General features: G+C 32.8%; 1 protein-coding gene across 1 annotated transcript in view; it reads left to right on the top strand.

Annotated features, from left to right (window-relative positions):
• Positions 1-26163, top strand: part of LOC108910012 (tyrosine-protein phosphatase non-receptor type 9) — a 143409-nt gene that overhangs the window by 36424 nt on the left and 80822 nt on the right. The window contains exons 2-3 of the mRNA XM_018714499.1: positions 4048-4278; positions 6138-6368. Coding sequence (XP_018570015.1) covers positions 4048-4278; positions 6138-6368 — 462 coding nt within the window. The remainder of the gene's footprint in view (positions 1-4047; positions 4279-6137; positions 6369-26163) is intronic.

Raw genomic sequence — 26163 nt, 5'->3', positions numbered from 1 at the left:
ATTTTCTCTTTTTGCCAACTGGTCCCCCCTTTCGGAGTTACAGCCCCCTGAAATTTACCCCTAAGAAGTTTTTTTTTATATCTCAAAACCATGTTGTACGAGAATCACTAAATTTGGTACACAGAGGTTTTATGACATGTGGAATCTCACAGTGCTACGCTTTTTGGCGAGAAACCCCCTTAAGACACTTTTTCGTGGGCCCCCTTGTCTTTGGAACCAGAAAAATTTGGTCGCAAATTTGATTTTTTTTTAAATTATTAGTTAGCTAGAAAGCCATTGAATTTAGAAACTTTTTTGTCTCTTGATATTTGTTTCGTAAAACGCAATGTTTTTGAGGAAAATGGCGAATCACGATATGCATTCGATCACATTTTGACATTTTTCTCGAAAACATTGCGTTTTACGAAAAAAGTATAAAGAGACAAAAAGTTTCTAAATTTAATGGCTTTCTAGTGGACTGATAATTTTTAAGAAATTTAAATATGCGACCAAATTTTTTTGGCTCCAAAGACAAGGGGGCCCACGAAAAATTGTCTTAAGGGGGTTCCCCGCCAAAAAACGTAGCACTGTGAGATTCCACATGTTATAAAACCCCTGTGTACCAAATTCAGTGATTCTCGTACAACAGGGTTCTGAGATATAAAAAAAAAAATATACTTAGGTGCGGACTTCAGGGGGCTGTAACTCCAAAAGAGGGGGCCAGTTGGCAAAAAGAAAAAATACGGGCCCCCTAAATTTGTCTTAAGAATCTATGACCAAATTTTGTTACATGAATTTAGGGACACGCTGCACAGGGTGTTCTGAAAAACGCTAGCGGAAAGTCAAGGCCTGATAGAATTTCAAAAAAATATTACAATTTGTTCCTATAAACCATGGGCGTTCTTTTTCCGTTTTCAGGATACAGGGCCTTGAAAAAAAATTTTTTTTAATTTAATTTCGGTCGTATCTTCCATAAAATTCGACCCAATGAACTGAAATTTTGTTATGTGGGGTTTCTGGGGATGCTAAATGATCTGGAGATATTAATTTTTGGCTATATCATATGGATATTTTGCCATATGTGAAAAATATTAAATTAAAACAGTTTAGTTTCGTCACATTAGGCAAAATACCCAAATAAACGGAAAAAGACGGGTCTTTGTGTAAAATAATCCAAATTTTGGTTTAAAAAAGCGAAAAAAATTCACATAACATATACCAAGACAAACTCCCTAATTTGACCTAAATCTAAATCCTTGAATGATTGCAGTTCATATTAATCGTAATTTTTTCTTATAAAGGAAAATAGGCAAAATATTTGAATAAATTCTACACAACACTTTTTGATCCATATTCTATTAGAATTTATCCAAAAATTCCATATCTTTCGAGAAATATATTAAATTTTCTCGAAACTAAATAAATAATCCTCAGTATATCAGGTTGCCCGTACTCGAAATTCAGACAAGTAAAAATTGTTTTCGCGGAAATAATAAATAATAAGCTAGAATAAATGAAAAATTGCAATAATTATTAATAAGCTTAGTATCTCAATGTAAATATTTTTATTTAAATCATTTCCAATACAATTTATAATTGCCGCATTGTACATTTAAGTACATTTTCCTGCATCAAGGTAGGGTATTTGTAAATCGTCATAATCCATTAATATCCAGGATAATAACCAAAAACACTGGCAGGTACACTCGGGCAGGTAATTCTTGGGATATAAATGTGAGGTAGGAAGCTTTTCCTTAATACTGAGTTGCAAAATAAATTATTTGTTGTGTTACTTTGTGTCAATTTATTTTGGTGGACAGTTACTTTCCGCTCAATTCAAAAATGTTTCCCAAGAAGTGAAAGTGAAAGTTTTTGGCAGCAGCTGTATAATTTTCAAACTAATCATTCTCACGTTAAATATTTTTCTATGGACATTTCAGACTAAAACTAACAGAGCTTACATTGTTGCATGGAGAATTTTTCAAATCCACTCCGACTTTATAATTACAGGACATTTTTTTATCGAAAAATGCTATACACCCCACTATGAACGATTGGAACTACTTTAGTGTCAAAATCATAGAACTCTGGATAGAAAAAAGATAACAAAGGTTTAGGTTTATTTTTTAATCTACTTTCTGAAAAAAATTGAAAAAGACGAGGTTTAAACGTTCTCTGAGCCTAATAAATCGAGCGCAATTTCGATATTTTTCCCTAAAAGCTATTCCCTTTACCTTTAAAATGCCGCTTGTTAAACCTTTTTATCTTTTTTCTATCCAGAGTTCTATGATTTTGACTCTAAAGTAGTTCCAATCGTTCATAGTGCGCCCTATGTAAGTTCTAAAAAAAGGGTGTATAGTACAACTTGTACTACGTACGTAGTTATTTGAATATAAATGGTGTACCCAACGATCATTTTTTCATCTAAAAGAGAAAATCCTGGCTCGGTATATTAGTGACGCAAATCCGTATATGCTTCCCTGAGACATTGAAAGCCACCCCCGTCATTTTTTAGCAGATTAGGGCGTCGCACGAGGCGGTAGAGTTCCAATTAATCAAATTAATTAATGCCCATAATTAGGGCGGTAATTACGCGCTCGTAAATCAAAATCGTTTCATAAATAGACTTCTCTCGCGTGCCGTTCTTCAATGGGACACATTTTATGGTCGCGCAAGACGTGAACGTACATGCCATTAGCACGAGTCCTTTGTGTCAGCCAGTGGCTGAAGTGGTTGCGTTCTACACCGAGAAAACTACTTCCCTTGTTTTTAATAATCTGACAAGCTCGTTAGTAGCTACGTAGGCCAGGAAATATAGAGTTGGACGCGACTTTTTGTTTCGGCAAGCTGAATTTTTCACTATAGATGCTAAATATTATGTACAATAACATATTAGTTTCCACAGTCATAAAAATGGGGGGAAGATTATTTACAGGCTGGTTAATTGTATAATTTTTACGTAAATTCACGTTTTTCGCTTATAACTTTTTTCCGATCATTTCCACGAGAAAACAGTAAAGTCTTAAAGTAAAGTAAGAAGTAACGTAAAGTTTTTTCGTCTTCAAAAGACCTACAAAACTAGCTCTCGAGTGTCAAAAAATATTGATTAGATCAAAAATTATAAACAGAAGAAATTTATTTATGACTTTTGAATTAAACATTTTTAAACTGCGTTATTATTACCAGAACGTTTTGGCATCGCATGCTCTCATTCCTTATCACTGTCTAATAACTCATACGAAATCTGGAATCGGTAAGTTGAATAGTTTACAAGTTATGGCCTTATAAACAAATGAACTAATTATTAGTCTGGACGATCCCTAGCATCTTCCACAATCGCGCTGATTTTTTTCATGGTAGATTTCATAATTACAAACAAACAAACAAACAAAAAGTCGCGAAATGGTCATTTCCCAGCTCTTTTTCACGGCCTTCTACACTGCGAAAACTACTACGTTTGTTTTTATTAATCTGACAAATCCCTTAAACATTTGCATTCTATGATGATTTATGACGTTTTGTTAACGAATATTATTAAATATATCGTACAATAACTCCTAAAAATTTCAAATTTACAGTTTTGAATTATGGTTGTAATTATACCGGGTATATTTTTAAACCTCAAACTTTAAAATATTTCGAGAAATGCACCATATGAAAAAAATGTGAATTAGCAAAATTTAATCATTCCGCCGGGATATACATTAGTGCTAAAATCAGTACCTCTGCCCAAACCTTTATAGGTGGGGATGGGGGTTACTTTGAAATCTTAGATAGGAACCACCAGATTCGAATTTTGCTGCTAAAAGTACGTACGATGTGCCTGAAACATTTTTTTTCGTTTCATGGTAGATGATGCTGACGATTAACTTTGTTGGGATTTTTATTTGGTGTGCCGCGAAACAAATTCCCATTGTCCAATGTGCCGTTGGATAAAAAAGTTTGGCAGATACTGCGCTAAGGTTGCATTCTACACCGAGAAAACTACTATTTTTATTTGTATAAATCTGACCCCTAAGTAATTTTTAGTAGTTTTTGGTACATTATTAATTGACTCTCTCATTTCAGGCGACGCGCGAGTTTCTGGAGAAAGTGAACGCCAAGTACCGCCGCAAGATCGGGCCGGTGGCGTGGTCGATGGCCGTGCGCTTCTTGTACGCGCGGAAGTTCGACGTGGTGCGCGCGCTAGCTCTCTTCGACCAGCACGAGATGACGAGGCAGCGGGAAGGCCTGTGCCGTTTTGACCCCCTCAACGAGCCGCTTCAATCGGAGTTGCTCACCGGAAAATTCACAATCCTGGTAAGTAGCGCGCGTAGGGTCCGTTTGGAGTCGTCTTGGTGGTCGGTGAAGGAGAACGTACTCGTGTTAGTCACAGATCCAGGTTCTGAAAAAAGATAAGACTACACATTTCATCACTTGTATCATTTTAGTCACTTTTTACAAGTGAAATAGTCAAAAAATCAGTTCTAGGTTACTTTTTCAAGCTACAGTGTAGATAGAGAGCCGTTTTCGTACAAGATGTCGAAATATTTTATTAGGACAAATTTTTGACGATTAAAATTATAAGCAATTTGGCATCGATGGCTCTGATTCCACGATTCAGTGATAAATGAAAATATATCAAAGTTAATGAATCGTGTTTAAAATTGTGATATAAACATAACCTTGTCAGAAACTTTTCATAAGAAAATTTTTCTATATCTTTTACAAAAAACGGTACTTGACACAAACTGTCTCACATAATCTTTGTCTAATAATATTTCAAGATTTTTTTTTACTTTAATATTTACAGCTATGGGCTTAGACGATCTGGAGACACCCTGTATATTAGGGTGGCCCAAAAAAATACGATTCTTTTTTCGTGTCTTCTGAAAAGATTTTTAGAGGTCGCTCAAGATTTTTAAAAATTTCCTGAATTGTCAAAAATTGATTTTTTTTTTAATTTTTGTCTCGTTATTTTATCATTTTCTAGGTTAAAAAATATCTCGATTCTGAAAATTTCAAATTATTTAATTAATAATAATATTTTAATTTCTAAAAGTAACTCATAATTATTTTAAACATTTAAAACTCTTAATTTTTTCGTAAAAAGTTCTACACATTAAAATCTACAACCTTCTAAATATATACACACACATGTCATGTTTTAAATGTACACACACACATGTCACTCACCTTGTATGTAGGTACAGTCCGTACGATATTTGTAAAGATAGAATTCCAAGAAGACCCCTGCGCCACTGTCTTGGAATTAACCGCATTCGACACCCGAGGTACAGTTCGTACGATATTTGTTGTACGGACTGTATACATTTAAGATTCCAAGTCTAAAAAACGTACCTAGTGAACGTGCTTATATCTAATTTTATGTATACTTTCACCTTTTATACGGATTGCATAGAAACTGAGTAAAAGCCGAGTGTAAATATTTATTCTGGGATAGATGTGAGGTAAATGTTGGAACTTGGAATTATAAAACTTTTATCTCTTTTATTAAATTATCTACAAACATTATTAGATAATTTAATTTACAATTAATTAGGACTAGTGCCAAATTTATATAACAGTTTTGCAGTACTTTTATCATTTTAGGAAATATATCAATTACTTATTTATTTCTATGCATATGTTTTCACGCTGAGAGTTTTGTATACCTGCATAATCTTTTGATTTTATAATAGATTATTAGATAAAATATTATTTATATTTATGATATAAAAATACCTACACATATATTTTCAGTATATACTATGATATATGAGTAAAACTCACAAAAACATCTTAAAACATATCTCTGTCGACGATAGCAATTGACTGTATCGATTGCACTTCTGCTAAAGTCAGCTCGTCAAGTGGATCTGGAGCACCTTATCGAGTTTAACGATCAGAGTCATTCACCAAAAAACTCAATCCTCGTAAGTGGCCCATACGACGAGACTCGATTGGATAATTTTGTGCCTCCTCTATTGTGCATGTTATTCGAGGTTCATATGGCACGAGTTTGCAGTTGGCAGCTCCCGACTGCGACGGGACGGCTACACTAAGAAAAATGTATGATGTAAAAAATATTAATTTCGATGTACTCCTTCATTTAAAACATACTTCGTTATCTTTAAGAACCTCATACAGCCAAATGCATCCTGAGTTTTCTTTTGCAGCCAAAAAGGGACTCAACAGACGCCGCCATAGCTGTGTTCACCGCTCACAAGCACACACCCGCGAATAGCACGCATCAGACCACCCTCCAGGGGGTGGTGTACCAACTCGACTGTGCCTTGCAGAACCCAATCACGCAGAAAGCCGGCATCGTGTTCATATACGACATGTCCAACTCGAAGTACTCCAACTTCGACTACGATCTCTCCCAGAAGATTCTGACCCTCTTAAAGGTAAGTCGTTGTAGTCTGTAGTACAAGGCTTCACATCTTTGACGTCATCCATTAGTGACGTCACTATTAGTAGGTCAATCAGCCTTAAATCGCAAATGATGAAAGTCAGCGCTCGCATTGCTTGCCTAATTCAATAAATACAAGATTTATTATATGCTAAATAGTACAAAGCGTCACATCATTGACGTCATCCACTAGTGACGTCACTACTAGTAGTTCAATCAGTCTTAAATTGCAGATGATAGAAGTCGGTATTTTACCTTCAATGTCTGGACTATACTATTTTATGGAGCTAAAAAAGATAGGGGAGGTAGAATGTTACGCAAATAACCCAGTGCCATCATTACTTCAATTTGATAAGCAACAAGACTTTCGAAACCGTATTTACCGAAGGTTTACATTCGCTGCGCACTTCTCGGCTTCCCAGGATTTTTCGGACGAAAATTTCGTAGAAATCGCTCATCGTAGCAGCCCGCGCACGCCTAATAAACAATCTAAGAGGCCTTGGGCGATTGTTTATTATCGCTGCCCCGTTTTATCTCGGTTTCGCTTCTCATAATTCCCAAAATAAATATACGGAGGAGCGTACCAGGACGGTAATTAGGACTCTGTCAACGCTGGGGGGTATACTTAGAAGGAAGAGGGGAAAAAACCGCTGCGGTCGAGGAGTCTAATTACTTCGAGAATTTCTGAAGGAAACCAAGACATTCCTTTCAAATCGGCGTGTCTTGAATGCGGAGATTTGGGATGACCGCATCTAGCGTGTATTTTGTTTTTTATTTCTGTTGTACGGTCCTTGGAATTTCAGGTTCATCACCTGAGTGAGATCTTAGAATGTTTAAACAAGCACCAGAGCTCTCCTAATTGACGGATTCGAATTTTTCAAAAAGCGTTTGAAAACTTGAGAGCCCTTCTATATGTGGTTAAATTTTCAAGTATCTAAGGACCTTGGTTTTTACTGTGCAATATTTTGAAAATTTGCATTTTTTTTTTCAAAATCTGGATTGCAAAATGTATAGAACCGATTTTGATGAAATTTGGTGTAATGATTCTACATAACATGAAGTTTTCTTGAGCCAAGTATGAAGGTCCTATACCCAACTTAAAGACCCCAAAAAAATTCCCTAAAAAGTAATGTTTTTTAACCCCAATTTTAGCGATTTTTTCAATTTTTACAATAATCATGATTCATTCGATTTGTAACTAGTCATATTTTGTAAAATTTAATTACAAACATTTTTTTCCTCTTCCATTTTCGCCTAAAATCAACTCTTGAAAAGATACATAATTAAATAGGAAGAAAAATATGATATTTTTCGAATTTTTTTAACATATTGTGCCGCCAAAAGTTAAGCCCACTTTTTTTTATGCGCATAGTAAAATTTCCATTTCTATTGATATTTTAAGGCTAAAAAGCTAAAAATCTCCGTGGATATACTATTCACTCAAATATGGATTCTTTGAAACAGATACCGTCTGGACTATTGGTGATAATTGTAAAATCATTTTTTTTTTAGTTTAAATTTTGTTTATGGGCACAATACCAGTCATTTAATTTATTTAATGTATTATTACATTCGATTTGTCTGATATAAGTAAGGATTGATCGTCAGCCTACATAACCAGCAGAGCATCTGTTGCCCAACTCATTAATATTTGACAAGAATAATATAGGCCCCAGTATAGATCCCTGCGGAAGTCCCATCTCAACTAATTTGTACTCAGAATTGACACTGGATCCGCAACCCTTTTGTGAGCACATTAAATTGACATTTTAATTTCTACTGTTGAATTTATTAAGTAAATGCAATAAATATTGACTTAATCTTTTGATATCTGTGTTGATTGTCAGTTAAAATATTGTGCTCACGAAGAAATGTCACAAGTCGATCCAAATATGCGTTCTCAAATACCTTCCAGCGAATCCAGGTGAAACATTTACAGGCCTATAATTATTAGTCGCAACCATTTTTGGCGGTGTACGTATTTTGTGACACAACGTTTTTTAAAGTGGCTCGCAGGTAACCACTAACCATAGACGGGTCCGTTCTAACTGTTCAAGTTCCGCGTGGTGGCATAGAGAATGGTTCCAAGGCACAGTCGCATTCGAGGAATTCAAACTTAATTGCCATGATTGCTTTAATACTATAATAATAAGTGGTATTTCCAGGGTCCGTAATTGGCTTCGTAAATATTTTTATCTTCGAGGTTCGAAGCTTTCTTCTGAAGGAGATTGAACAATATTTCGAGAACCTTGTAAATACTTACATTCATAAAAACAATTCCTTGAAATCGAATAAAAAGAATTAAAATTTCTGCGACTCTAGTTAATTATCGACAAACAGGTCTTTTTAGGAAAAATTTAATTTTCCAAACAAAATAAAAGGAGTACAACGTGAGGATTTACATCACACCAAGTGTGAATGTTGTGAAAATTTAGTATGCCGTCTCTAGTAAAACAAAATTCATCCGCAAAAAGCACCTTGCTGTAAAATCCGGATCTTATGCTATTTGATATCAAAGCCACTGACAAAATTCCACACGGGACTCAAAATCATTGTTATTTAATGCCTAAACACTTTGTACATGATAGTACTATACTGAAACACGACGCACGTGCACAAGATGCACAGGGTCGGCGTTCATTTATGGTTAATTTTCTTAATTAATTTTCTCGAAGACACAAGCATTTAGATCATCAGTTTCTTAATAAAAGTTGCTCATTTTCGTGCCTCCTATCATCCGTTTCAAAGAACGCAGTTATTTCAGAAACACCCTGTATATTTTACAAAACAAATTTGGTTAAAAAAAGTTCTGTTTTGTATAAATAATTTTGTTCTATTAATTCCTTTGCAAATATGTCACTTAAAAAGCAAATGTAAAGTAAAACGCAAAAATAGTAAGATCTCCCTATCCTGGCTAATTTTACGTGTTGGTTTTGTCAAAAATGATGTTAGAACAAGGACAATAAAATATGTTTATTTAAAATTGTGCAAAACCGTACTTATCTTATCAACTTCGACGTCACCTGTTACATAGGTGTCGTATAACAGTGAAAAAGTAATATTAACGGTCGGTAGAAGGAAGCACAAAAAACAGGCACTTACGTAGGAAATTCTGGAAGGAAGCCTAAAGAGTTGAAGATAGGCAGTTGAAGTGCGAACAGTGTGGAGATCGGCAGTAATACGATCAGCGGGCAGTGTGTCAAAGTAGTGAAAAGTTAATTGGTTAAAGTGTCATTAGTTAGCAGGTAATATTCTTTAAGTACTTTGTTGTTAATTGTTCTATGTAATTTTGTGATTGTGATGGTTATAGATGTTTCATGATAATAATTCTTTGTATGTTTAGCTTCCATTGCTTTATGCTCTAGGGCATATATTTTTCTAAGGTAAAATTATTATAGTTATTATTAACGATTGCTCATTATTTATTTCATGTTAAAATATATATATGTATATATATGTTGTGTGGGCGCCCAGACATTACAATAATAACTCCTTTGTTTCACATCTAACTTGTTTTTGTCATGATTACGTTATACGTAAAATATAGATGTTTCATAATAGTAATTCTGTATATGTTTAGCCTTCATTGTCTTACGCTCAGGGGCGTATATTTCTCTAAGATAAAATTGTTACAATTATTATTATAGATTGCTCATTACTTATTACATGTTAAAATATGTATATTGTCGTGACTGCCCAGATATTACATTAACGACCTCTTTGTTTCACACTTAACTTGTTTTATCATTTGTTCTTTGATTTCTTGTGCTCACTTTATGTCATACGTCTATACGAGCCTTGTTGAGTTTACTAACATTTTCGCCCGTGCGGAACGAATCTGGATTAAGCTCGATTGCCTCCCGTATGGGACTCCAGTGTTATGAAGGATCTTCCGAAATCTCAACTATAGCTGGATTGCCTCCCGTATGGGACTCCAGTACCTTCCGGCTCTGCCGGCTAACTAACACCAAACCTCTTCAGTTTTACTTGGAAGTGTGTATGACTAATATGAGGTAACAGATGACATTTAGTGACACATTAAATGAGACAGGTCTTATTTATCATTAGCAAAGGTTCTTAATTTATGCCTTTGGTTAGCGGTTGTTTTGTATTTATATTTGGGTGGTAAGAGCAACGATCGTGGGTTTCTCTGCCATGCTCTTTCCCCACAGGAGCTCTAGGTGAGCCTGGCACTCTCATTTTATGTTAAATGGTTGTTAATGTTTTTGTTGTTCTTTCTATTTGTCACATGTTTAATTTGAATTGTATGTAAATAAAGGTTAGGTGTATTTACTCTGCTTTTGTTTTATATAATTAAACCATACATCCCCTCTACAAAGTTAGTAGCCAGCGCCTTCCGGTAAATTAAAAAAATAGATACCCACAACGTAGGTAGTCTTTATGACGATCACATATTTTTGGCCACAACTACATTTACTTATTTTTTGTCGAACCTAGGGTTGTTATATTACAAAATATTGATTATGTTTAGCTTTAGTACATCAGGTATTTGTTTTTCAATTAATATATACAATACTTATATAATTTTCAATTTGTATTTTACCATAAATAATTGTTTACTGGGCATTGGCTGATATAATTGAATGCTAGTCGGGGCATATAACCCGCAGAGTAGTTGATTCTCGCTATATCATCACTCATCAATTAAAAAACTTGTTTATATTAGATATTTTTTGCATGCTTAGATTTTTGATAACAAGTAACATTGACATTAGGGAAAATTTTGGAATTTCTTTAAATTAGCCTAATATCTTTAAGATAACAGATAATTCGAAACTGACTCGCGCCCCGTTTACTTTAAGAGATACCGCTTCTTAAAATTTAAGGGAAACATTTGCGAAGATCATAAAATCCTTTTTTGTATGTAATTTTTGCGTCGTACCTACGATGCACCTTTCTCTCTTACCTCGAACTTAACATCAGGTGGATTCCGTGGCACGAATCGCTGCGTATTAGTGGTTGGAAACCGTGAAATAGCAAACCAAGGTATCTACTACACGTGGATTTCGAAGTTAATACTCACGCGCGGTTTTCTGGCACGGTTTTCGTTGGGGGAATACAAAAATCAATATTGGTTTAAGCTTTAAAATCAAGGCACACGCGGCAGCTCGGATTGTTTACGGTTTCGAATGTTTTGAACATTGATTAAAAAAAAAAGATAAATATGAGCCATACAGGGCGAATCATGAATGGGTACGAATAAAATTACAATTTATATGGAGATACTATTTCTTTTTATGTACACCCACCCACATGTACATTTTGAGCACTACAGGCTGTTACAAATTCGCTTCTCACTACAGGGATCTCGGAAACGGTAAGAGGTACGAAGTAAATGGGGGCAAAGTTGAGTAATCAGGGGACTAACATTATGCCTCTAAAAAATCAAGGCTAACATGATTAGTTTTCGAAATATTAAAAAAAAACGATATTTTGGAAATCCGTTTTTGTTTCATTTCAGCCTTGTTCGAGGAGATATTGAAGAAAGAACACTTTCTCATGGCCACTTTTTGCCCTCTATCGAACGGCATAATCAATTTTTATATGTAACGTTTCGTTTCTCCAGGACCATGATCAACTTTTTTTTTTTTAATACTATAGGAATTTTATTACATTTTTTACAAGCCCTCATGACCCCCAATAATGTACTGTCTCAGCCCTAACTAGATTCAGACGTTTTGTCTCGAAAAATTCATCTTCAGTGTATTCGCTCCAAATTTATCTAAATTTTTTATTTAGATTTCTTTGTTTATTTAATTATCGTCCACTGTAAATGTCGTTAGACCCTGTGAATACAAAATACTTTTTATGTATGATTACAGAGTGACAATTTTTTTGTGCAAAATGGAGACCCACAATAACATAATTATTTCTTACAACCTATTTTTTTTTCTCCAAGAAACTTTTTTCTTTAAAATGTTGATGCAGAATTTTAAACCTCTTAGTGAAACCTGAAAGAAAAGCGAATAAAAATTACCTACTTCTTGGGGCAACCCTGTATGTTGTTGATATTGATATTTGGAAATACCAGTATTTTTTACGATGCGAAATTTATTTATTTAATCTTCGATCAATAAACTTACATCAAATATGAAGGACTTGATTTGCAGTAATAAATCCTTAAAGATTTACTACATGGGAAATGTTTTTTTATTTATATACAAAAACAACACTTCACTTATTACTTCATTTCTGAGGTGTCTGGGGAATGGGGCGTTTGCTAAAAACAATGTGAAGTGTTTTGTCACTGAATGCAATGAAAATTAATGCGAACTCTACAAGCAATTTCGCTACATTTGCTTGCTTACAGTTTTATTTGATTTAAAAAATGTTATTCAACTTATGAAGTACTAGATTATAGACATGTCATCACTAGTATTCATTTTACAATAACACGTACATGTCTGCCACTGATATGAAGCTTCCCATCGATCAGTTTATTCGATACGATGCCCTAATGTCTGTCCTGTCGGCCTGGCGTGCCGGTGAATAATCCAGGCGTTTTGCTGAAGGATTGGCCATGCATTTCAATGTAGTTCGCCCGTGTGTGAGTGAATTTGAGGGCTTCGTCGAGTGTATGGCACGTGTTTTTGTGGCAGGCAGTAACAATGAGTATCGTGAGCATAGAGCGGCACACGGCCTGACCATAAATTTAGCCTATTTCTGCTACCACAACACGTATTGCCGCTTACTAGCATAATACAGATTACTATTGTTTATCTAAAAGAGTACTAGTGTGAGATTTTTGTTGAGCTTCCTCTTAATAGATTTATTTTTTTTATTGCCTGTTAAATAACCATTTCTTTCTTGCAGCAATAAAAAAGTATGGGTCAAGTTTTTTTACCACATTTCATTTTATGGTAACATCAAAAAAGTTGGCAAACACCCCACTGAATTTATTTCATTTTGGACCCTTTCTTCTACGTCAATGGGTCTCAGAAATTCCACATGGAACTTCACACTCGCAAGTAGCGCGTAATAGTCGTGATTAACGTCTTATGTTATTGTTTTTATGGCTATGGAAATTTAATAGCTGGTCCATTTCTCAACGGCGTGTGTCATCAACATCTGGGAACGGTGTCGCCTTTTATCTTTTGTTTACTTTGCGGTTGTCCCACGTAAAAAGTTTCACTTTGACGAAACTGGGCCGTAGAATAATGGAACGACAAATATGTACGGTTCGTATGCGTTTACGGTGAATTTTGCATGTGGAGAATTCGAGAAAACTGTTACACGCAAATAAAATTCTGTTTCGCAAGAAAGAACATCTCAGATTCCTCACAACCCTTTTTATTAACAATTAATTAAACAAATGTATAAGAAAAAACTGTTTACAAACTTTTTTTTAATATGTATTATTTAGGAATAAGCCACCTATAATAATAAATAATAAATTAAAAAAAAAGTAATCCTTTGTTTAGATATTTTGGGTGTGGCAGGTTAAACCGCTTTGACTATACATTTTTGGGGTCGCTGAATCCGAATCCGATATCGGTTTGACGAAGTTGGCTCATGTTCAAGGTCATTTGAAGGTCAACTCGTGTTTTTTTTATAATATTTCAAATTTCCAGATTCTGAAAAAGCAAGCGATTTTACTTTCGGGCACTTGGTTGATTTATATTTTAATGTCATGTTCAAGGTTATTTGCACGTCAACTCTTATTTTTTTTTCATGATAATACAATTTCTGACCCCGGATTCTGGAAGAGCGAGAAATTTTAAGTTTGGAGACGTGGTCGAGTTATTTTTTCATTTTCAAGGTCATTTGAAGGTCACATCTCATGTCGAACTTCTCAGATTGGTATCTCGTCAGGTTAGCGAGATGTAGGCAAAATTACCTCTATAAAAGTTGTTTGGGTCTTTGGGCGCCACTACTTGGCTATGACCTTATAGGTCATTTTGATAAAGAGTATTAAAATCTATTCTAAAATGATAACATTTTCGTGTCCTTAACTTGATTTCTTTCACAGGATATTATTTCAAATCCTGCTACTTCAAAATATGCTGGAGACGGCGACATTGTCACGAAAGGGGATGTGACATGATCCATCCTACGGTATTCAGAGGTATTACCGCTAAAAAAGCAAAAGGTGACCTTGAAATAGCCTTAACCATGGCCTTCAGGGTCAAATCCAAAGTCAGTGGTGGTCCCCAGTGACCGAAACAACTTTTATTGTGGTCATTTTCTCAATATCTTGTTATCCTGACGAGACACCGACCTGAGAAATTCGAGTAGAAAATTTGACCTTCAAATGATCTTGACAATGTAAAAACGTCTCAACCACGTCTCCGAACGTAAAATTCCTCGCTCGTTCAAAGTCCGTGGTCAGAAATTGTATTATCGTCAAAAAACTACAGTTGACTTTCAAATAACCTTGGGTATGACCTTAAAAAATAAATCAACTATGTTTCCAAACATAAAATTTCTTCGTTCTTTCAGAACCCGGGGACAAAAATTGTATTGCCGTCAAAAAGCAAGAAACGACCTTCAAATAACCTTCAATATGAGCTAACTTCGTCAGACGGACACGGAATTCGGATCATATGATTAACTAGTCTATCATAAATTGAATTTTTTCTCCCATGGGGCTTTGGAATTATTTGTTAATAAAAATAATTATGAGAAATTTAAGGCTCTCTTTTGAAAACCAGTAATAATGAACTCACTCTTACCAATTTTGAAAAATACTGTAAGGCTTCCCACAACACTTCTGTCTTGGTTTGCTAAGGGGAATTTACACCGGACTCTGCTCCGACTATATTAAGACGGAATCGAGTAAAAAATAATAGAAAAGAGACCAATTTTTATTCCTGTATATCAAGACAATGGAAAAACATATATAATATTTTACACAAGATTCCGCAAAGAACAGACAAAGCTAACGAAGTAAATATAAAACGAAATAACTGATTCTTTAGTGAATAATTAATTTATAAATATGTACGCCCGTTAGTCTTTAAAAAACAAATAATTACCTCTTCAGAGAATATAAAAGAACTTCGATCACAATATTTGTTACTTTATTTAAAAAAAAACAAAGTTACTTACTTAAGTAAATATTCACTTTGTTTTTTTTTTTTAATAAATATTCTAATCAAAGTTCATTTATGTTTTGTTCAACACTTCCTTCTTTAATAAAATTGGAACAAAATTATCAACAAATTTTCATTCATCTTTCCGAACTTGTTGGATATTTATTTAGTTCGTTTGATTTGAAACAGATGTCGTGCCGGTAAAAATAGTTTAGTTAAGACAGTTTTCACGATCAACCACTTTTTTAAAAAACATATTCTCGCATTTTTACTTTATGTTAAAAAAGTATTAAGCTCAAATAGATAAAATACTTGTTTTTTAAACCTACTAAATAAAGTCAAACTGTGTTTTCTGATAGCAAGTATCTAGGAATGCAAAAGATATGTCTTGTCAATCTTTTGCATACCTAGAATTTGGTATCGAGGAAGATTGTTTGACTTTATTTGATAAGATGCCTTTAAAATAGAACAACCGCTTATTAAGGTTAATTTTATATAGGTACACGGATTAGTTGTGAATTCGTAGATAATAATTTTGTATTGCAAAATATTTTTTTATCTCTCATTATAATCATGTGGATTAGCCTAGAAGTCGAATACTTACGCGAGAAAAAAGTTTTCTTATTAATTTAAACGTTATTTCCTAGTTCAAATATACAATACAATATATTTTTTTATAAACAAAGAGTCTTCGATTACATCGATTCGTTATCAAATAGCGAATAATGCTTTTTTCTATACATTAAATTAATTAGGTCGTCCATTAATTACTAATTTTTATTCCATCCTACGGAATATTTGAAAAAAATCAACAGACAGTTGATTCAATTGAGATTTTCGGTAAAACGATACACCTATACCGATTTTCAACAAGTATATCTTTTTATGTAAAATTGTCCACTTAATCTAAGAATAAATCCCAAATGATTATTAGGTCATTCGCGTAGAAATTGGGGTAAAAAAATCCCACTTTACTACCCATTCCTACGCCACTGACGTACAAAAATTTGTAAATTTTACAGTAAATTATGCACATATATAAGTGTTAACACCACACCAAATTTGAATCAATTCGTTATAAGCATAGCAAAGATTTCATAAATAATGTGATTTTAAAAACCGACCGGTCCTGTACAGTGAAAACGGTGAGACTTAGACCCTTGCTTTATAAGACAATTCTGAATTATTTATTGAGTTTTATTTGTGGAACTGAACACCCTCTGTATACGGGGATATCTAAAATACTTATTTTGCATTTGATTTTAAGAGAGAATTCTAATTTTAAACCATTAATACCAGGAGTGTAGTCTATTTTTTTAAAACCTAATGGTATTGCAAAGTTTATATTACTCTTTAATATTTGCCGTAGGACTCTTCGATTTCAAGTAAAAAGCCATAATTTTATAACATGTTATAGTGAAGGCATTATTTCGCTTATTGCTCTATTCCATATCCTGATAGAAGAAAAACAATTGTTTGAGCACAACTGCATTTCATTTGTTATCTCTTATATTCGACATTTAGTTGGACGTTTAAAATTACTTCGAATTTAGATTTGATGGATGGTTATTTTTACACAACTGTTAAGCGAAGCACAATATCTTAACACAAGCAATATTTTATCTTTGAACTAAAACATCGCGAACGAACTGTATCTGCCTCCATTAATCATTTGTTTATTTTAGTACAGGATATAGGCAAATCAATAAACAATCCAGGCATATGATACGTCTCAATTTACATAACTGTAATAAATAGCGTATGTTAATTCAGACGTTTGTCGATGCTTACGGAGAATATCGGCGAGGATCCCGTTCAACTTTTGAATTTTTTATTGGCGCCAGGGTCACATTTATTTACGCCACGAAATGCAAATGCAGCTGCTGCAGTTGTAAGCGAGACGTGTGCGGCATTCCGCTGCGTAAAAAACACTTGGGATTGCGAGAAGGATCAAGTCGCGGTTTGGGAATAAAATCAGTTTTGTCGGAAAATTTGTAGGTGCAAGTAAACCAAATTCGTTTGGGCCCCTGGGGTTCGGATGCGCAGAATTAAAACTGTTGAAACTGCAATTTAAAATTAATAATTAAAAAACTTATTGAGACCTCTGGAATCGTCACGCATACGAATAGGTAAATGATTTTATGCAGTTTTTTTTTTGTAGTAAACAGAAACATTGCTGATATTTCAATTTTAAGTTGTCATCAGTTTTAGTTTAGTGTTAATTATTAATAAATAAATGTTTATTATTTTTCCAAATTCTTACTTTTTACTGTGTTTTTTTCTTGCGGAAAAACAATCTAACCGATTGTAAACACTTTTGAACAGAAACCAGCCGTGCTATCAATGAAATCAGCGGTTCCAAAAATGTTTCTTCGTATTATTGTGGTAAGTCAACAGGTATTAAAAACGCCCTAAATGATATGTATGATTAGAACTCTCATTTTTCTACCAATACCAGTATGCAAGGACAAAAAACAAAAAATCGCTTCAGGTATTTTGCAGTCTCTATTTTTTAGGTGAAATATATTCGTCTTCCCCAAAAATTATACAGGGTGAGTCAGAAAGAATGAGTTAACCCTAAGCTGGAGATACTAGACCCCAAAATATTATGTTTCAGCTCATCATGCCTTATGAGAATGTCGCTGGTTTAAGAAATACAGGGTGTTCAAGGTTTAAATTTTCTTCTGAAATTTCTCAATAATTGAGAATGTTTTGATAGCATAAATCTGGAAATTGCTAGTGTTGATTTTTTTGGTGTGAGAATTACGAATTTGAAGCTTATTTTTACGTTGCTCCCAGAGGGCGCTAGTTTCACCGTATTATTTAGATAAATCAAAACATATTTTTATCTGTTGAGCTATGCTTAAAGACAGTTCAAAATCTAAAAGAACGTTCAATTCTACCTAAAAAATGTACTCTTGCTTAGGTCGCCTAACTTTATGGGTTATTTTAAATTTAAACCTAGATTCTACTGAAATACATATTATGTACTTAAAAAATGACTGGATTAATTAATTAATAAAGAAACTAATTATTTTTAGAGCTTGTAACTTTTTAATGAAGCAAATTTGTACTAAAACTAAGGAAAGTTACTCTAAAATCGATTTATTTTCGTCGAAGGCAGAAAACTTATATACTCAAAGCATGTTTTTTTTCCAAACATATTCCAAATTGACGTATTTTTTCGTAATTTATTATACATGCTTCAGTTTTGGCTCATGCTTGTTTACAATTTTTTTATTTCCAATTCGTTTCGCCTCACTGGGCACGTGTAGCCACAGACTTCCTTACTTTCCTGTTATGCCGAACAATATCTATTATCTATTACATAAATATTTTTTAATGTCGGGTTTGGGCTCTCGCTCTGAGGAAATCGTTGTTTGTGTAATGCCGTAAAAAGGCGGTTCTTTTTCGAATTATACGTGTTCCAAGTGTATAATTACCCCGCCGGCGAGTTGGATTTATATCCACAACATCCTCTTATCATCCTTTCGGGGCCCTTGTTCGCAGACGCGATCGCGGCGAGAGCTTTCTTAAAAAATTGTGTAATATATTATTACACAAAAATGTGTTGAACATTCGTACAGTAAAACGAGAAGGAGTCGTACAAATCCTAAACTTGTTAAGTATTAGAATAGGTGTAAAGTAGCCACTTAAATGCCTACATATGAATCCTATCAAGCAACAACTATTTTTTTTATTAGGTATTATTTAGAGTAAGAAGTATTTTTGGCTCGCTTAGACTTTATTTATTTGCGTACTAAAAATAAGAGTCTTATAGTAGTGCAATAATATGTCTATAGTTTAATTTTAATTTATAATTTTTCAATTTTTTTTAATAGAGCTGCTAAATATATCAAATCTATCTTACAATTTATTACAATAAATGAAATAAACTGTTTACTTTAAAGACCAATTCAAATATATTCAAACAAAGTTTCCCTAAGATCCTATCACAGGCATATGATATTTACTGAGAACCTACTAAAACTATGTTCTTGGGGCATAGAAATCGTCTTCTTTATATGCTCAATATTTGAAAAATTGCCTGTGCACGGATTCTATACTTTGAAAATAATTCCAAGCTCTTTTACGTTATCAGAACAATTTAATATAACGTTATGTAATTTTTACTCAAAAAGTTGTGGAAAAATACATATTTAAATTCGCGCCTAAACATTACGGAAACTTAATGTTAGTGTTTGTTGACTAGAGAAGAGAAAGACAGATGTGGTAGTTTTAAGGAAGCAACAACAAAACAGATTAAGAGTTGTTGGTTGGGCTTTTGAAGAAAATTTTACACTTGTCATTTTAAGCCAATTTACTGAAATTTCGACAGTTGCCCATGGCAACCTTCAAATTTTTCCTCCTGCAAACAAAATTAATAAGTAGAAATTTTTTTTTGACAGCTATCATGGTTCAAAAATCAGTACCTATCCAGAATTTTGCTTTGTAATGTTTTTATTTATTTTAAAATAATAAATAGATACAAATAATTATTTACCAAATATTTGTTCCGAGATTTCTTGTATAAACGCTAAATGTTTTTGAAATTCTGGCTGGAACCCTTCTCTTCGCAACGCAACGGAGAGTAACGAGGAGCATAATTATTACCTTTAGTATTACTAAGTGAATTGTACTGCAAAGATAAATATTTGAATATAAAAATTAAATGCCTTTTTTATTACTAAAGTATAAGGAATGTGTTTTTTTATGTTTTAATAAGAATCATTGATAAACTGCCATGGACATCACTTTTCTACAAAAACTTACTTTCCTTCTATTTTAGTAATACTAAGTGAATTGTGTTGCAAAGATAAATATTTAAATTGAAAAATTAAATGCCTTTTTTATTACTAAAGTGAAAGGAATGTGTTTTTTTATGTTTTAATAAGAATCTTTGATAAACTGCCATAGACATCGATTTTCTACAAAAACTTACTTTCCTTCTATTTTAGTAATACTAAGTGAATAGTATTGCAAAGGTAAATATTTGCGGTAAGGTTCCACATGTCCTAAAACAAAATAAGAAAATAATTTTAGCGGTTCAATATTTTTTGCAATTTTGCTTTTTTTTGTCAAATAATCTAAAAGTACGTAATTGACCTTAACGACAGATTCTTTGTAATCATCAGAATTTTTCTTTTTCATGTTAAACGCATAATCTTCAAAAATGGATGCCAACGCAAGTCATCGATATTGTTGGATCTTCAACATTGTAGGACCTTTCCGCATAAAAAACTAGAAACTGCCTCCATACGCTTAATTTCGACTTCTTCGTATTTTGGGGAGTTAAATTTGCCACTTCTGCTTTTATGAAATATTCATTTCCAAAACGAGCCATTTTGGAATTTAAAAAAACGCCTGAAATGCGATTAAATTATATGACGTTTAAAAAGGAAAAAATATGTCACAAAACAATGTCTACCTGTCAAGCCAACTTTATTTTGGCGAAATAAGTTTCAAAATGAAATTTTTAAAATAAATTTTGGTTGTAAAATTTTCTTACCGAATCCCCCACGTCCTAGAATTAATGTCCGGAAATTTGTCCTTAATCACGCATTTTTCTAGAAAATGCGTTCCCTCGGAAAAATTTCCGGAAATAATTCAAGCACTAGGGAGATTATAAGTGAGAAATCTTACCTTTAGAAGAATTTTTTTTTGTAGAAAGTTAAGTCAACCTGTCTAAGTTTATCCAAAAAGATCAAAGCCCTCCCTGCAAAGTATTAGTTTTTCTTTTTTTAGAAAATATCAAATAACGTAATAATTTATCAACATAATAATAATAAACCCACCATACTTGTAGGAAGCATTTTTCATTATTCATTATTCTTCTTGGACTGGACCCTCTTTGTGATACACCCTGTATAATTAATACGAAAACACATACGTGATGCAACAATTCAATGAAATATCTTGTATTCTTGTTGTTTTATTGTCACCACAATGAGATCTTTTTGTTTTCACGTTTTACCTGTTATCTGTGTTGTGGTGTAATGCAAGTAGAACTATTTTTTATAAAACCAAGTTGATAAAGGCTAAATTTGTCCCTTAAATCTTAGATACATCATCATTCAGAACAATTTCATACTTTAGAAAAACTACAAATTAGTGTAATCTTAAACAGATTTTGAACTGAATTGGACAGCCTTTAATATTTGCAGTTATTTTCAGTATCTTCCCCGTTTCCGCTTTTTTTCGGAGAATTCTCGACTTAAACTTCTCCTTGTCGAACACCTTCGGCGGCATTAAATTAGTAAATTACCGGCTGAATTTAAAAGGCTCTCGGCAAATAAATCCAATGTTTACATCAGAGTTATGCAAATTTTATGGGCCCATAAAAATGCTTTAAACTCAAACAGTGCCTCGGTACAATCGCGATCATCAAAAAAGGCTTTTAGTGGCGCGCTAATACATCATTGTAATAAACGACGTTCAAGATGTACAAGAAGAATAATGTTCGGGCAGGATGAAAAATGTTTCGTACCGTTCCATAAAAATTTCTTGGATTTTTTACCTCGCTTAAGTATTTTGAAGCTAACCCACCAAAAATCCGGGTATGTGTGTAATTTTTGTTCTTCAAATTTTGTGTTTTATAAACAGCAAAAAAATGTAAGGAGCGGAAAAATTGCCAAATTTTAGTGCTTTTTGAAGGCCTCATGTTGTTGCTCCTTAAACATCAATTAATGATTAAGTTGAAGCAAATGTTTTTGCTTTATTTTCTCACAATTTCGCTGTAAATACCTACTCATCAAATATCGGCAAAATAAAAAATTTGAAAATAAAATTTTTCAAAATTTTTTTAAAAAAATTTTACGTTATATTTATTAAAAGTTTATGTTGAATATTTCACGTCGAAAAATTTTTTTTTTAATTTAAACAAAATTATACTTTGTAGGTATTATACACTGAAAGAACTGGCCACTGAATTTTTGTAAGAAATTTGGTAATTAAAATTACATATTTTTAGGGATTACTGACCCTCTCGAAATAGTTGTACATTCACAATTTTTTTTTTTTCGTAATCACTGATACAAACAACCGTTGTTTTATTTTTCCCATATTTTTCATTTTTCATAAAGTTACAGCAGTATGAAGTTTGAAAAATTAAAATTTAAATAAGTATAACTAGAAGGTTTAATTTTGTCAAAAAAAAACAGCTGGATCTATCAATTGATTATTATGAAAGAAATATATTTTGCACAAACATGCGCCACCCTTTTCGAGATCTCAGGGTGGACAACCCCTATTTTTATTTATTTATTTATTTTTTTTTCGTAAACTTTATTGGAAATTTTTTAGTCAATATTGTTCTCTATGCGAGCAAAGAAAGAAATTATTCCTTAAAAAACGGTATGCATCCAATATTTCATTATCAAAATATTACCATTTTAGTTTTCAAAAATTGTAGTATAATTTTCACTTTGTAATTTTTAACCTTTTGCGGTTCGTTTACACCATTGCCTGACAGGAACCACATATTCTGTGCCAAGGACAAATAAATAATACATATTTTTAACTTGAATTGCAAAGCTAATTTGGTTGTTAGACAGTATGTAGAAACATATCCAAATTTGTACCATCCAAGGATATTTTTGTAAAACAGTTCGTTACTTTGAAGGAATTGGGAAACTCAAGAATAAGGTTACTAAATATCACAAATTTATTTCTAAAGTTAGCAAATAGATTAAAAATCATATTTTATATTTATTTAACTTTTATATTCATTTGGTCAGTAAAATACCTTAATAATAATTTAACATAGCAAATGGTTGAGATGTTACACAACGAAATATGTGGTATCAGCACGATGGCGCACCACCACATAGACGGAGACAAGTAACTGCTTGGTTAAATGATAATTTCCGAATAAATGTCAACAATGTCCAATAGCATGTCCACCACGTTCCCCAGATCTAAATCCTTTGACCTTTATCTATGGGGACATATGAAGCAGCTTGACTACCATGTTGAAATCACTCCCCGTCAGCAGTTACTTGAAAGAATTCAATATGCAGCTAACCAGATAAGAAATGAACCAAATCTCATCCGTCGAGTGACGGAACCTTTATAGGCTATTGATTATATCCAAAAAAACAGGGTTAAAAGGAACTACGACGTTGAAACAATTTTATTGCATGAATCGTTCAAAGGGTCATTTTAGATGAAAAAACCGCGGAGTGCTATTAAATTAGAGGGTGGAAATTGGAGATAGGGGTAAAAATGCACCCCTTTCAGTTTTTTAATTATTGTAGCTCGAAAACGAAGCAAAATTTCGCTATAGTTCATAGGAAAAATTATTTATAGAATTGAATTTCCCATCGAAATGGCTTATTTAAAAAATTTAAAAGGAACGTTTTATGCAAAAAATCGTTAATAAGCAATTTGAAAAATAGCAAAAAATTGGATTTTTTTAATTTTTTTTTACTTTTTTGCGTCTAGTTTTTTTTTAGTAAAGATGGGTATAGGCATTGCTTCATAAAAACAAGTAGATAAAATTTCCTTAAAGAAAAAGTACAGTATTTTTGGATAAGAATTGATTATTGATTAATAAAAATTGTTGGATATTTTGTGCTGTATTGACTTTTATACTGTTATGACTTTCTCCAATAGATATTTTGAATGCGTTCAGAGCCGTACTCAGGAAAAATTTTAAATGATAGCTAAAATCCTTTTTAAGCGATCACAATCGTAATATAATCTAATTCAGAATTAAAAATGACTAGATTTTGTCATAAAAATAGCAGCGACATATTTAAAAAATGGCCCCTCGAAGACAAAACGTCGGATTGCAAAAATGTGTACGTCATTAGATAGAGCGAAAAAAGTGGCAATGTCATTTTAAAGCCAGAAAAAATAACGATTTTGCAAAATTTCGGGTTTCGCGTCAACAGTAAGTAAACTTTGTAGTTAATACTTTGTATTGCTGAAATCTCAAATCATCCAGAGATAACTTATCATTTGTAATTCGACTTAGATGTTTATAGCAATACTATACAAAAAATAAAGTTTTGGGACCAATAATGAGATAGTTTTTTTGTATTTTTTTTCCGTAGAATGGTGTAATCAGTTTTTGATTTTTTTAAATTTAAACAAATTATCAACAATTACTGAAAAATTCATTATTGCAAGTAATTTTTTATTTTTATTGCATTATGGAGCATGTTTTTGAACTGTGATTACAGATTTTTTTATTTCACCAAAAAGTATATGTCAAAACGAAAAAAATGATCACGGCAGAACTCTGTAGGATGATTTTTCTAACCAGAATTTTTTTTTGAAAAAAAAAATGTTCCAGACCGGAAAAAATAAATATCTCGGAAACTTCTTAATTTTTTTATCTAAAAAATTTAGTGGTTATTTAAGACACAGAAAGGTATACTTTCACCAAGTTTCGTCAAAATTAAATTATTTTTGCGGAAATGGGAAATAAAAAAAAATCAGAAAAAAAACTGTTTTTCGAATTTTTCTCGGAAATTTTCAGGTTATCTTAAAAAGTGACATCGACAAAAGTTGTAGATTTTTGCATGATCTACAACTTTTGTATTGGATACTTTTTTGTTTGACGTCAACTTTCGCCAGAAATCCCAATGATTCAATTTTTCACAACTTTTTAACCCCTCAAATCAACCCTCGGCCACCCCTGCTCACGCATTTATTTTTTTTAGGTTTATTATAAGCCCTTTTACCATTTTTCACTTATAAAAGAGTCCAGGTAACAATTTTTTTTTTCTCCAAGTGTAATTTGGTTGGACTAAAATTAGAGAGTTGAAATTGAAGATAAGGGTGAAAATGCACTTTTGCAGCTTTTTAAATATTTCACAAAAACGAAGCAATATTTCGGTATAGTTCATAGGAAAAATTTGTAGAGGATTGAATTTCCCATCGAAATGGCTTTTTTAAAAAATTTTAAAGAAAAATTTTATGCAAAAAATCGTTAATAACCATTTTAAAAAAGTAAAAAATAAGATTTATTTGATTTTTTTTTTACTTTTTTGACAATTTTTTTTTTTTTAGTAGAAGTAGGCAAAGAAAATTGCTGTACAAAAAAACTAGATGAGATTCCCTTCAAAATGATACGTTTTCAAAAGTTTTTGGACTAATATTGAGTGAGTTGTAACCGGTCAAACTTTAGTCAAAAATTTTTTAGATTTTAGTCGTTTTTAACATAAATTAGAGTAAAAAATGTTAAAAAAATAAAATCGACGAAAATCTAAATTTGCGGATTTAACCACAAATATGAATTCGTTTTCTTCCACTTCGCACCGGAGTTAAAAAAAATCTGCCGGTCTTAATGTGATTTCCTCTCTTTCTGATCAATTTCTGGTACAGGAATGCAATTTTTCAATTAGCAAAATGCAAGTTACAGTCAATTTCTTGCCTCTTCCCATAATTTCCGGATTTTCCAGATTGCCACATGCCAGATGTGCAATTTAAAAAGACTATAGTACGATCGTAAACGATGCAAAGTAGAGCAAAAAATTGTCGGTCTTTTATCAAAGGAAAATCGTGTCATCATTTTTAGGAGGCGTAAGATGAACCGTTTCAAATTTAAAATGAAATTGAATGTAAAATCTGAAATACCGCCGCATACGCACTGTGTTCTGGTACTAGCTGTAGTCGGCCAGGTGCATCGAGTGTACGAAGTGGTCGGTTATACGTCAAATACTAACCTGGCGAGCTTGATCGTAGAGCAGGGAACAATAAACAGTGGCGCGTACAGAGGTGAAATGTAGT

This window comes from Anoplophora glabripennis, unplaced genomic scaffold, assembly GCF_000390285.2.
Source record: "Anoplophora glabripennis isolate ALB-LARVAE unplaced genomic scaffold, Agla_2.0 scaffold407, whole genome shotgun sequence".
NCBI classification, from domain to species: Eukaryota; Metazoa; Arthropoda; class Insecta; order Coleoptera; family Cerambycidae; genus Anoplophora; species Anoplophora glabripennis.
Note: the sequence above shows the minus strand (reverse complement) of the source record. Positions and strands in the feature narration are given on the sequence as shown.